The sequence below is a fragment of the Abramis brama genome (assembly GCF_963993115.1).
Source record: "Abramis brama genome assembly, chromosome: 8".
In the NCBI taxonomy this organism is placed as follows: domain Eukaryota; kingdom Metazoa; phylum Chordata; class Actinopteri; order Cypriniformes; family Leuciscidae; genus Abramis; species Abramis brama.
The window spans coordinates 36209969-36224313 of record NC_139970.1 but is presented as its reverse complement, the minus strand read 5'-3'; the positions used below and the strand labels follow the sequence as shown (position 1 = coordinate 36224313).

At 39.8% G+C, this 14345-nt stretch overlaps 1 protein-coding gene across 1 annotated transcript in view; it reads right to left on the bottom strand.

Annotated features, from left to right (window-relative positions):
• The window catches only part of hibch (3-hydroxyisobutyryl-CoA hydrolase), a 39761-nt gene that overhangs the window by 15634 nt on the left and 9782 nt on the right, over positions 1 to 14345 (bottom strand). Inside the window, exon 7 of the mRNA XM_084122996.1 lies at positions 13192 to 13270. Coding sequence (XP_083979122.1) covers positions 13192 to 13270 — 79 coding nt within the window. The remainder of the gene's footprint in view (positions 1 to 13191; positions 13271 to 14345) is intronic.

The window sequence follows — 14345 nt, the reverse complement described above, 5'->3', positions numbered from 1 at the left end:
CACTGTGAGAGACATAATCTAAAAAATAAAAATCCAGAAATCACAATGTATGATTTTTTAACTATTTATTTGTATGATACAGCTGCAAATAAGTATTTGAACACCTGTCTATCAGCTAGAATTCTGACCCTCAAAGGCCTGTTAGTCTGCCTTTAAAATGTCCACCTCCACTCCATTTATTATCCTAAATTAGATGCACTTGTTTGAGGTCGTTAGCTGCATAAAGACACCTGTCCACCCCATACAATCAGTAAGAATCCAACTACTAACATGGCCAAGACCAAAGAGCTGTCCAAAGACACTAGAGACAAAATTGTACACCTCCACAAGGCTGGAAAGGGCTATGGGGAAATTGCCAAGCAGCTTGGTGAAAAAAGGTCCACTGTTGGAGCAATCATTAGAAAATGGAAGAAGCTAAACATGACTGTCAATCTCCCTCGGACTGGGGCTCCATGCAAGATCTCACCTCGTGGGGTCTCAATGATCCTAAGAAAGGTGAGAAATCAGCCCAGAACTACACGGGAGGAGCTGGTCAATGACCTGAAAAGAGCTGGGACCACCGTTTCCAAGGTTACTGTTGGTAATACACTAAGGCGTCATGATTTGAAATCATGCATGGCACGGAAGGTTCCCCTGCTTAAACCAGCACATGTCAAGGCCCGTCTTAAGTTTGCCAATGACCATTTGGATGATCCAGAGGAGTCATGGGAGAAAGTCATGTGGTCAGATGAGACCAAAATAGAACTTTTTGGTCATAATTCCACTAAACGTGTTTGGAGGAAGAAGAATGATGAGTACCATCCCAAGAACACCATCCCTACTGTGAAGCATGGGGGTGGTAGCATCATGCTTTGGGGGTGTTTTTCTGCACATGGGACAGGGCGACTGCACTGTATTAAGGAGAGGATGACCGGGGCCATGTATTGCAAGATTTTGGGGAACAACCTCCTTCCCTCAGTTAGAGCATTGAAGATGGGTCGAGGCTGGGTCTTCCAACATGACAATGACCCGAAGCACACAGCCAGGATAACCAAGGAGTGGCTCTGTAAGAAGCATATCGAGGTTCTGGCGTGGCCTAGCCAGTCTCCAGACCTAAACCCAATAGAGAATCTTTGGAGGGAGCTCAAACTCCGTGTTTCTCAGCGACAGCCCAGAAACCTGACTGATCTAGAGAAGATCTGTGTGGAGGAGTGAGCCAAAATCCCTCCTGCAGTGTGTGCAAACCTGGTGAAAAACTACAGGAAACGTTTGACCTCTGTAATTGCAAACAAAGGCTACTGTACCAAATATTAACATTGATTTTCTCAGGTGTTCAAATACTTATTTGCAGCTGTATCATACAAATAAATAGTTAAAAAAATCATACATTGTGATTTCTGGATTTTTTTTTTTAGATTATGTCTCTCACAGTGGACATGCACCTACGATGACAATTTCAGACCCCTCCATGATTTCTAAGTGGGAGAACTTGCAAAATAGCAAGGTGTTCAAATACTTATTTTCCTCACTGTATCTGTACTTTAAGTAGAATCAATAGTGCATACTTTTGACTTTTACTTTGTTACATTTTGTAGCAATTATTATACTTTCTACTCCACTACATTTCTACAACGTTTCGTTACATTTTCTTTTCAGTTTTTCCCCCTACCAAAACAGGGATTGAAAAAAATCTCCTGTTTTCAGTGCTGATCGGTGGTGAGCGTTCATGTAACATATAAGGGTGGTGCTGCCAAAAAAGCACCTAAAAGCCGTCACAAAGAACCGGCAAAAGTAATGATTATGAATATGTAAAATATAGCAAGGAGACATTTTAATTGTTTATTAATAAACAAGTGTTTTCTGTGTCAGTGCCCTGCATAGATGAAGTTGACGATGCTGACTTGCGATCTTTGCAGTAGCCAGAGAGAAATGCACATTTCATACGGATTACACAAGCAACAGTCTGTTTTCTTTCGTTTTGAATTGTTCTGTTTAAAAGAAGACATTTCAAGCTTTCTATAGATATATTTCTCAGGTCTGTTAGGCAAGTAGGCTACCTTACGCTGAGTTTCGGTTCATTTATGAGATGAGCTCCAGTTCACACGCTAGCGCCTCCGTGTTGTGATTATCTATTTTCTGCTATATTTACTTCTTTATTAAATCCAGGCAAGGGTTGATGAAACATTGATTAAAATTAAGATACAATTAATACAAAACGAAATTCATTTTAAAGAAAGGCTTTGTGCTTCTGTTTGAAGTTTTAAACAGTCTTTTAGTTCCGCTTTCAGAGCCCGGTGGGTAGTATTACTTTTGGTTTGCGCAGTGTAATTCACAGAATTACAAAAAAATATTTTGCCACCTAAAAGTTAAAGATTTTTTGTGTCACGTCCACGGCATGTGTAGCCTATTACCCTCATATTAAATATAAAACGTATGTGTAGACTGATATTTTTCTAATGTCTGGACTCCTTTATTAAGGGAGTATGGATATATAATCAGTTGCAATATAGGCCTATTGGTATTAAATGCATTTTCTGAGAATTTATATTTCAAGCTTTTACTGCAAATGTCACGTCCATAACGCTGGAATTGACATCACTTTGATTACACATTGTATTACCTTGTTATGATATAGTGACCCATACAATGTGCCAAACACATTTTCCTTACCTTGTCATTCAAGGCCAGGGCACTTTTTGTACAACCAACGTTGTGCTGAACTTGACGAAATTGATCTGCTGCTGCAGCGGTGGCCAGCAGCTTGTGAGTTTTTTTTTTTTTTTTTAGGCAGTAGACGGTTCTGGAACTTTTGCGCGCTTCCACATCCCGCGCAACTACGGATCTCCCAGGAACATTCATTATATATTGCTGCGTACATTTATCCATGTTGGAGTTCTGAGTAGTAGCCTACCTAGATGCGCATGCGCGAGCGGTGCGCGATCATGGTCGACTGACAACGAGATTAAGCAGCTGAACAAGAATACGGCCATGTTCCGATTGTTCTCATCTCAGCTCCGCCGAGACAAAATAGACATGCCATTTAAAAAATCTTTCATTTATTGTCAGAAATATGTTTCCAAAAGCATCACTTTCATCAAATTTTATGTGACAATTTCCAGTAGGCAACTGACTGCAAACAGGCACATCAGGACACAAACGAGCAGGTTTATGCCCCGGCCCAATTTAACCACTGGCCACACCTGTGAGGTGGATGGATTATCTCGGCAAAGGAGAAGTGCTCACTAACACAGATTTAGACAGATTTGTGAACAATTTTTGAGAGAAATAGGCCTTTTGTGTACATAGAAAAAGTCTTAGATCTTTGAGTTCAGCTCATGAAAAATGGGGGCAAAAACAAAAGTGTTGCGTTTATAATTTTGTTCAGTGTACTTGCATAAACAAAGAGTCACAACAAATATAATAATACCAAGGGACCCCCTTCCTAAAATATAAAGGGAGCTGTATATTTCCATGTACAAAAGACCCATTTATAGTGTGTAAGAAAAATAGTAAAGTATAAAGACAAAATTAAATAATAGGATTTTATATTGTCATTACACTAAAGCCAAAAGATGATTAAAAAAATACCTGGAAAATATTTAATACTACATTTACAGCCTCTCTTTATCTACCCTTTATTAGAGTTATGTTAGATGTATAAACCCGAAGAGAAACCCTAGCATAAATAGTTGCTAATTATGCGATAACCATCCAGTTATCAAATGCAGTGTTCAGTCTGCAGGATGTGATTATAAAATGACATAGTGCTGTGCTACAATCTTATTAACCTGATGTGCTTTTTTTTAAATAGCAAAGGCTGAGAAAATGACATCACTTCCCTCATAAACCCTCAGCATGAGGTAGAATTCTGAATAAGGCGCGACAGGATTAAGTCCCCTGACCTGATTCCAGGAGGCAAATGTAATATCATAAATGCAGATTACATTTGCCGTGCACCCAGTCGCTTTGTCTTAAGGCTGGCATATTTTTAAGACCCAAATAGCCCCTTAATCCATAAGCGGAAGGGGGTGAAGAGGAGGGGTTCAGGTTGCAGGGTTGGCTGGGGGGGTGGGGGGGGGGGGTGGTTGCATTTTCGATGCACAGATGGCTGGCACATTGACAGAGAAGGAGCCACCATGGGTGAATGTCACAGCTCAGCACAAACGGCTGAAGGCTACTGCTAACATGCTGTTCTTGGTGCTTTCCTTCTGGAATTCCACTTCGCCTGGAGCATTTAAAGCATAACATGACAAGAAAGCACGAAAAAAAAGTTATTTAAACCAGATAAAATGTTGTTTGTATAAGCAACCTCACATAGTAGAAGTGGCTCAACCAATGGAGCGAGTTGGGGCGGAACTATGTGTTTGTGCAACTTATGGCAAATCTGCTTAAAACATTTATTCAGATTTCCACTAAAACTTTTGTTACACTGCTATGACTGGAGTCTCATCTTATAGATAAATATACTGTACGTGTGTATGCGTGCAATTTGCAATTAATGGCTTGTAGTTTAGGTACTTTTTCAAAAGAGTAATTGACTCATTCTAAACATATTTTTTTAAAGTACTAATTTATTTGTGAAACTTTGCCCGAAAAGCACATATACTATAGATCTATCAAAATATTGTTAACTGCCTCAACCGAGGAAGCAAGTCAGGGTTATTATCTTTAACTAAAACTAAAATCATAAAAAAAACCTTTTTGTTACTTGAAACAATATAAACTTTACCTGACTTTAAGTTTTTTAAGTGTAAAACTAAATATAAAAAAAATAATGAGGGTAAAAAATTAATGAGTGCATTTTTTTTTGATTAATTTGTTTTGTGTGCAGTTTTATTTTTAAAATCGGCATGCAAAAAAAAAAAAGCAGAAAAATCTGTAAATACATTGTGGGTCCTTATATCTCATTCAGGATAATTGGAGATTATCCAAATGCTGTCCCCGTGCATGAATGGGTGGGACTAGACACTAGAGCCAAGAAGGGGGAGATGCATGTCAGCAAGGCCAATCACCTTGTTCGCATGGGGGATACACCAGTATAACTGGGCCACACTTCAAACTGATCAGGATTCAACAGCATTCTTCAAACCAGAGGTGCAAAGGAAACATCCACATTAATCCCAGGCACACATGATGATGTATTACTTGTTTAACTACCTCATGTCAAGAAGGAAGAACTATAAGGAAGTACCGGCTACGAGACAGATGAGGCTGGCCGCCTTACCGCAGAATAAACCATTAAGACAAGTGCTAACCCAAAGAGGATTATTCACTCATCTGGGGTTGGGAAACACAGGCTCTTATTGGAATTAGCGGGTGATGGCACACAGACTCCGAGCATTCACTTAATCAAATATACACACACACACGCAATTGCACAGACGCTTAACAGATGTGTCACAAACCGTGATTAGCACTACTTCCTGCCACTCTAACAGTTCTGCAGGGAGTCTTTGCCCAAGGCTCGCAAGAGTGAAGGACGCTGTGCAGCTCGAGAGGAAATGCTGTAAAGCGCTCTCATTAAGAGTCTAGAATGATTTACAATAGCCAAGGCAGACTTCTGCCTACATGTGTAGGAGCATGTGATATGGACAAGGGCAGGGTATTCATCACAGACAATCTGATTTATACCGCATCAAGGCTCCCGACATACCATTCACAGGGTGTGATTAGAACATGGAATGAAAAGAAAAATCTAAAGCATGTGCAATAAAAAGTGAGACAGCAGCACACATGGATATATTATGAGGGAATGGTTATAAAAGATGGATGTGGAAACATTCACTTTGGACCCAAAAAAACTTTACATTTTGTCTTAATTTTCTCGCCCTCATGTCCTTCTAAGCCTGTATTGTTAGTGTAGGTGATGACATAATTTAAGATGTACTTAGGGCAAGTTCAGTTTCTCTAAAGAATTCAATACTTTTATTAAGCAAGGATACATTAAATTGATCAAAAGTGACAGGAAAGACATTTTAAATGTTGCTAAATATTTATAATATTTCTATAATATTTATACTTTTTTTCTTAATATTTCTATTTCAAATAAATGCTGTACTATTGAACTTTCGATTCATCAAAATATCGTGGGGAAAAAAGTATCACTGTTTCCACAAAAATATTAAGCAGCACAACTGTTTTCAACAGTGATTACAGTCCGCATATGATTTCTAAAGGATCAACACAGGACGGCTGCTGAAATTCAGCTTTGCCATCACAGGATCGATCAAATGCAATTCTTGTCAATTTAATTGGAAAAAAATTCACAATATTACTGTTTTTACTTTATTCAAATAAATGCAAATAAACGATGAAATAAATGCAGTCTAGGTGAACATAAAAAATCTAAAAAACGACCCCAAATGTTTGAAATTTAGTGTAACTTGGCAATTTGTGCTTGTACTTGTTATTTAAAACAAACTGGCTTTTAAACTTTATCTAATGCAATTAATCTCACCATGACCTGAGCTGTCCACATTTGAGTTCCACCAAACCTAGACCAGATGAGAGGTTAGGGAATGAAATCTGTATACTTCAGCGCAAGAATCATCTGTTGGCTTCACGACTGGAACAAGACCCACTCACTTTACATATCAGCGGCAGATTGATGGGACGCCGCCTGCATCGCCAGAATTCCTTCCATGAGCGAAACGGAGATTCCTGCTGTCTATGGAGCGTTTCAGCATGCTGCTCATTCAGAGAGCACAAGCATCAGACAGGTGCTTCACTCCACACCATCTCTCAATGCACTTTCCACATAATACTGACATGAACAATTTGCTTTGAAAGATTGCTTTGAGAGGTCTTTGGGCCAAAAGGTTTTTTTTATAGTTACAAAGGTGTGTCGAGTGCTGTGTCGTTTCAGAGGCAGACGTAACATCTTTAGCTCAAGTTGGTCTGCTTGTAATTTGGCTAGCCATGAGCTGAAAGATTTATATAGTTTATCTAACACCCTGTCTTAATCAGACACGATGCCAGTGACAAGCAATTTGTCTGTCCACAACGCAATGAGACGTGACAAAATCCGATAAAATATCACACAGCCAATCAGAAGAGCGTGTGGGCAGAGCTCTCTCGACAGGCACACTGCGCTCGCAATTAAATGGATGGGTACATGTTCTAATGAATAAATATTACACCATTTTAACATTATTAAAAACACTTGAGTGAATGAAACAATCTTTGTCACTGAAAACACTTGTTTGTTCACATTCAGCTCACAGTTCAAACGTTCTTGTTTCCTCTAATTTATTTTCAACCTCTGAGTGGAATCACTATCGCTTTCAGTATGGTAATATTAGACAAGATTAAATAAAGCACATAATCATTACGTGAGACTATCATTGTCATAGTTTGCATGTTCAAAGAAATAGAAACTGCTTCCATAATAGAATCCCCTGTTGCGACTGGTTAGGATAAAAACTCTTAACATGGGAAATATACCTTTTATCGCATCATGTCACGTCTGGTTTGGACATGATTATCTTGAAATGCGCATGCGTCGCGTCTGAACGCGTTGTTGTCTTTGGAGCTCTATCGATTTGATTTATAATTCTTGATTTTCCCTTTAAACTCACTTACAACGAACATTTTCTACTTTTCCTCACTGAGAAGCACTACTGCTCAAACCTCATAGTTACAACGCGGACTGTTGAGCAGACGCGTCTCAAGCCTATTACGGTACGTTCACACGGGGCGTCAGCGTCAACGCTTCCCATTGACTTTGAATGGGTGACGTCAAGCTTTGCCGAAAAGAATTGTGGATCCGTCGGCGGCGCTTCACTGGCGTTGCTCGCGGCAGAAGTTGAGAATTTTTCAACTTCTGCCGCGAGCAACGCCAGTGAAGCGCCGCCGACGGAAGCGTCAGCCAATCAGATCGCTCTATGCAAATACAGTAGCCAGGCGGCAGCCAATCACGTTCATCCTGTTCAAGAGCAGCAAACTGAGGATAAATTTTAAAATTGAGGAGAAACTAATTATTGCGGTGGGCAATCACCCGGTCCTTTATGACCATTGAATGACAATGAAGCTTGTTGTTGAGTTCCTGTCTAATTTCATTGGCTGACGCTGCTATGACCATGGCGTCAGTGCCAAACTTCAGCCACGCCTTCCGTCAAGCGTTGACGCTGACGACCCGTGTGAACGTACCGTAAGTGATCCAACGCCGGATACTCTTATAGGTTACGTCCGTGGATCACGGCTGAACGCGTCTTCTCCACACTCACTTACAAACAAACATGGCGAATATATCAGATGTAAGTAGTCTACCTCTTGGTGCAGGTGAAGATACATTTGAGCTGCACGCGCTGCAGTCTGAGCTGGAAGCTGTTGAGAAACAGATCCACGACCTTTTAGTGAGACAGGCCGAGCTGATAGACCGGCGGTTAGCTCTTGAAACATCACGCGCCGATGCACACAAATCAGTGATTAACGTTACTAACCCGCTGACTCCGACCTCGTCTACTCCGTGCGTTACTCAACATCGGTCCCGAGCGCCGAGGTCGCGATCAGCCATGGTCTCGTTCACTCCGGCTCCAACACGCCACCACGAAGCCTGGATGGTTCCGCAGCGGAAGACGCGAGTCAGGTCTAGACCAAGAAGACTCTCTCCGCCCCTCCCGGTTTTCGAGTTATCCACACAAAACCGCTTCTGCTGTGATCATCGGCGATTCCATCGTTCGGCACGTACACGCTACGTTAGGTAAAAGTAAGGTGCACAGTCACTGCTTTCCTGGTGCTCGTGTTTCTGAAATTGCTGCTCGCGTTCCCGAGATTCTGAACGATGACGAGCGCGTCGGAACTGTGGTCTTGCACGCGGGAGTGAACGACATCAGGCTGCGCCAGACAGAGGTTCTGAAGAAAGACTTCAGGAATCTGATCGATACGGTATGCAGCCAAAGAGTATAGAAGTACCAAGAGGCGAAACTCAATAGAACGTTCCATTGCAACAAACTCACCCATGCGCAGAGCTGCAGCTCCGCCATCTTGGACTGAACGAAACACAGCTGTCATAGAATTGAACGATACCGGTTCAAATTCAAAAGCGGTTAAATTACCTAAAAAGTAGTTTCTAGTTTTTAATATCTCTAGAGCAGACATCCCATGTCTCCCGGAAGATCCGGGAGTCTCCCGCATATTGATATAGCTACCTAACGTAGCGTGTCCCCCTGATGCCCACAAATTAGCTAAAATCACCCGGAATCTAGAGCGAGCGAGCAAGAGCGCGCAGCTCCAAACCGTGTAACGTTAGAGCACACGGCAGAAAGGGTGAGGGAGCGAGATATCAACATATCAACCTAAAATGTGGAACACAACTTGTTCAGATTTTTTCCTTTCATTTTCTTGCAGTTCTAGAGTAAAATATATTTTGTAATATATATATTTTATATAAAATATAAATAATTATATTTTAAATTTGTACATTTTAATAAACTCAAAACTTATATAACTTTTTTCTGTTTCACTTTCATAATTTATTTCACTTCAACAATAATCTGACAAATTAAAACAAGACCAACCATAGGTCTAAATTCCAAAGCATTCTTGAATTACAACCATTAAGTTTGGATAGTGATTTTCATGTTTATGCGAAAAAAAGGTGACACTAGTTAAAGGGTTAATTTAGTGATAACAATGAATTAATAAAGCGGTCATTTGCCAGGTTAGGTGTTCATATATCTCTGAAAGTATGCGATTTAAAAAGCCAATTTCGAGTCTTGACAATTTCGACCAAATACATAACATTAGCAAACTGTTACTGCGGTTATGGGATAGCTTACATTAACGTTACAGCACCTGTTATCGTTGACGTTAGCTCACTTTAAAGTTAATAAAAACCTTTTCTACTTTACCTCTCTGGATCTTTGGGGAATCTATGAAATGCTAGTTGATTGGTTGTACACTGGTAGTTGTTGCAGTTGATGGCAGAACACTGTTTTCTTTGTTTCCAATTATTTCCAGACATAATGTTAATGCTGTACAGTAGTTGTGCTAACGGTAAAGCCGTTGGTTCAGTCCAAAATGGCGGCCGCGCTACCGAAGCGCCACCTAGTGGCTGTTGTCAAAACTGCAACGGAGTTTCGCCTCTTGTTACTTCTATACTCTTTGATGCAGCACATCGCCTGAAACAACGATCATAGTGTCAGGACCGCTTCCCACGTACCGACTAGGACATGAAAAGTTTAGTAGACTATTCGCGCTAAATGAATGGTTAATGTCATGGTGCAATGAGCAGAAACTGCTCTTTGTAAATAATTGGAATCTGTTTTGGGAGCGTCCTAGGCTTTTCCGTGCCGATGGCTTACACCCAAGCAGATTCGGAGTGGATCTTCTGTCGGATAACATCTCCAAAATGTTAAATACCATTAAATGACTAGTAACCAAAAGTCCAAATCATAGTCTCTCCTGCACCAATTTAAATGATATAAATACTAGTGTAGAACATTGCATAGAAACTGTGTCTATTCCTCGTTTAGTGAGATCAAATAATAATTCTACTGCAGGATCTAGGAAAAATCTAATTGTTATTAAAACAGAAAATGTTGCTATTAGTAAACAAAAACAATTTTTAAAGCTAGATCTTCTAAACATTAGATCACTCACACCTAAGGCAGTTATTGTAAATGAAATAGTCACAGATAATAGCTTCGATGTACTTTGCCTTACTGAAACCTGGCTTAAACCAAATGATTATTTCGGTCTAAATGAGTCTACTCCATCTGGATACTCCTATAAGCATGAACCCCGTCTGATTGGTCGTGGCGGTGGTGTTGCAACAATCTATAGAGATATTCTCAATGTTACTCAGAAAACGGGTTATAAGTTTATTTCGTTTGAAGTACTTGTACTAAATGTTACGCTCTTAGATATTAGAAAAAAATCCATATTATCTCTAGCCTTGGCTACCGTATATAGACCGCCTGGGCCTTACGCTGATTTCCTAAAAGAGTTTGCAGATTTTCTCTCAGATCTATTGGTCAATGTAGATAAAGCATTAATTGTTGGAGATTTTAACATACACGTAGATAATTCAAATGATGCGTTAGGGGCTGCGTTTATAGAATTATTAAATTCCTTTGGGGTCAAGCAAAACGTCATCGGACCAACTCATCGTCTTAATCACACACTCGATTTAATTATATCATATGGAACCGATCCAACCGATATAGATATCATTTCACAAAGTGATGATGTCACTGACCATTACTTGGTAACTTGCATATTACGTACTGCTGTAATATGTCATGCTGCACCGCGTTATCGACCAGGCAGAACAATCCTTCCATCCACCATAGATAATTTCTCAAATTGCTTATCTAATCTGTCTCAGCTGCTGCCTGAACCCAAACAAACAGATGAACTAGAAGAACTAACTAGCACTATGAGCACCATTCTCTCTAGAACATTGGATGTTGTTGCACCCATTAAATTAAAAAAGGTCAGAGAGAAAATTAAAACACCATGGTACAATAATACTACGCATGTTCTAAAGAGAGAAACCCGTAATTTAGAGCGTAAATGGAAACAAACGAATTTAGAGGTCTTTAGAATCACGTGGAAAGACTGTATGTCACTTTATAAAAAGGCCCTAAAAGCGGCCAGGGCTTAGCACCTCCGCAAACTAATAGAAAATAACCAAAACAATCCTAGGTTTTTATTTAACACCGTGGCTAGACTAACAAACAAACAGACGTCACCCGAACAAAATATCCCGTTACAGTTTAGTAGTAATGATTTCATTAACTTCTTCACTGAGAAAATAGAAAACATCAGAACCACAATTGTAAACGTTCAATCCTCAATCGCGCCTGATAGTCTTCCTGATACTGTTCGTTGCTCGGACTCGCTCTCCCAGTTTAAAACTAGATTAAAGACGCATCTTTTCGGCCAGGCATTCATATAATATTGTTAATCTTACAGTTCAAACTACAATCCGGCCTCTAGTTCATAAATGCCAGAGGAGAACTGGCCCCGACTGAGCCTGGGTTCTCCCAAGGTTTTTTTTTTCTCCATTAGTTCACCTGATGGAGTTTTAGGACACCATTAGGTCACTTGATGGAGTTTTAGGACACCATTAGGTCACTTGATGGAGTTTTAGGACACCATTAGGTCACTTGATGGAGTTTTTTCGGTTCCTTGCCACTGTTGCCTTTGGCTTGCTCAGTTGGGGATATTTTGGGGATATTTAATTTTATTCTATCAATCAATAAATTCCACTAGAAACAAACCTTGTTGTATTATTTTATTTTAATTTAATACTGTGAAGCTGCTTTGATACAATCTGTATTGTGAAAAGCGCTATACAAATATACTTGATTTGATTTGATGATTCAAGTTAGCTTTGAAAGCATGAGATCCCACCCTCCCTTCAGAGTGTCTCAAAAGCCACGCCTCCTTCAAAATGCGTACAGCAGGGAGCAAAAAGCATCATGAGAGACGGCGTTAAACTACCTCATGTCTCAAAGCACATAACATTACAATAATAATGAACATGACTTAAAGAGCACTGACTTGTACCACCTGACCGCTGCGGATTCATTTCAGAGTTTATATTGTTACGCATATATACGCATAAATTTGAGTATAACATCATGGGTTTCCATCTCCTTTACACTAGTTATGATGTGAACGCAGCATAAGCTCGTTGTTTTGGTCCACGAGGGAACTGTAAAAGGTGGCTGTTGACGTCTAACTCTGTATAGCTTGAAACGCGTTGATGACGTGTGTGATGTCTGCGCGGAGGTATGGAAATACTTTATGTTGACAGGCAGGTAGGACATCCTAAGTCATGATTGGATGAACATTTTATGGTCCTACGCCTTCCACAGACGATATATTCACATATAAATACATTAAGACCACTTAACTTAGTGATTGCTATCAGGATGTGAAGAGACTTTCAACCAGCATAACAAAAAAAATGTCTGGAACATATCGCCTACCCTGCCTTTAAGTGTGTACAATTTTGTAGGAACAAAACAATTTTTTCTGTATTTAAAAGTGACCCCTGGGGAAATAAATGCTACTTAAATAGATGTGCCAAAACTTTTTTTTGGCAAATGCTGCTTCACATTCACTTCTTACATCCATTTTTTTGGATGAAGTACTATTGATTCCTGTGAAACCAAAGCTATTTTACATTATTAATGAGAACTCAGATTATAACCCAGTTACAGCCCACAGGGAGAGAGAGGAACACTGGCTGTCTCTTACCGATGCCCGTCTCTGGCATGGCAAACAGTGTCTTCTCAGTGGCCACACGAAACCGCCCATGAACTGAAAGACCCACGCCCTGCCGAGACAGAGAAAACAGTGCAGATCAATAATTGTGTACCATGTTCACAGACCAGATATAGTTCACATACAGGAATAGTTCACTCAAAAATGAAAATGTATTACTCATCCTCATGTCGTACCAAATCTGTATGCGTGGTCCATATGACTTGTGCGCAAGCACAAAATATCCAATACCTTTGTGTGAGACTTCCATTCAAAAGTTTGTGGCCAATTGTGGACAGCTCAGTTCATGGTGACATTAATTGCATTAGATAAAGTATAAAACGCAGTTTGTTTTGAAGAATTAGTTCAATCACAAATTACAGAGCTTGTAAGGCTGTAAAAAAAAAAAAAAAAATGCTTTTAAAGAAGAAGACAAAATGTATTGTCTTTCTGGTTATCAAATTTGGTGCAACCGAATTCCACTAAAACAATCTTTAAACCATGCAGATGCCACTTGCTTTGGTATTGTGTTGTCTAATACAATCATCCTCATACATTTTTTAAAGTTTTTTTTTGAAGACTGACAGCCCATGGTTACTATAAACTTATCTTTCCACTATATTTTTTAATTTTATGGAAAAGATCTGTGAAGATGTCCAAAAAAACAAGTTTTCAACAACAGAAATGAGCAACTACTCCTGAACTTGTCCTGTAAAACAACAGCAGTGGAAAAAGAGTGGACAAAGTCAATTTGGACCGTTGTGCACCATATGCACAGTGTCAGAACTTAAGCCTCTCCCTAAGCACTGTTGCTATAGTGAAGCAGCAACAACATGTTTTGTGATTTAGTAGTGTTTGAGACCCTGCATCATGACTGTTTCGCCTAAGCAGAAGACGCAGGAATGGAATAACAAACAGTCCACTGATGTATGGCACACCGTATCTCTATGTGCTCTGAAACTCCAGATTGTTCCCGCACCACGTAGGATTAGAAACAAATGGTACAACACAGCAACCCTAGCACACGGCTGATACTCTTGCATTACAGACACAGCTAAATGATTACCAGGTCTTTAATTAATCGGCCAAAATGTTTAGATTACCAATACAGGCCGAATATCTTTGTCAAGTCAAGTCACCTTTTTTTA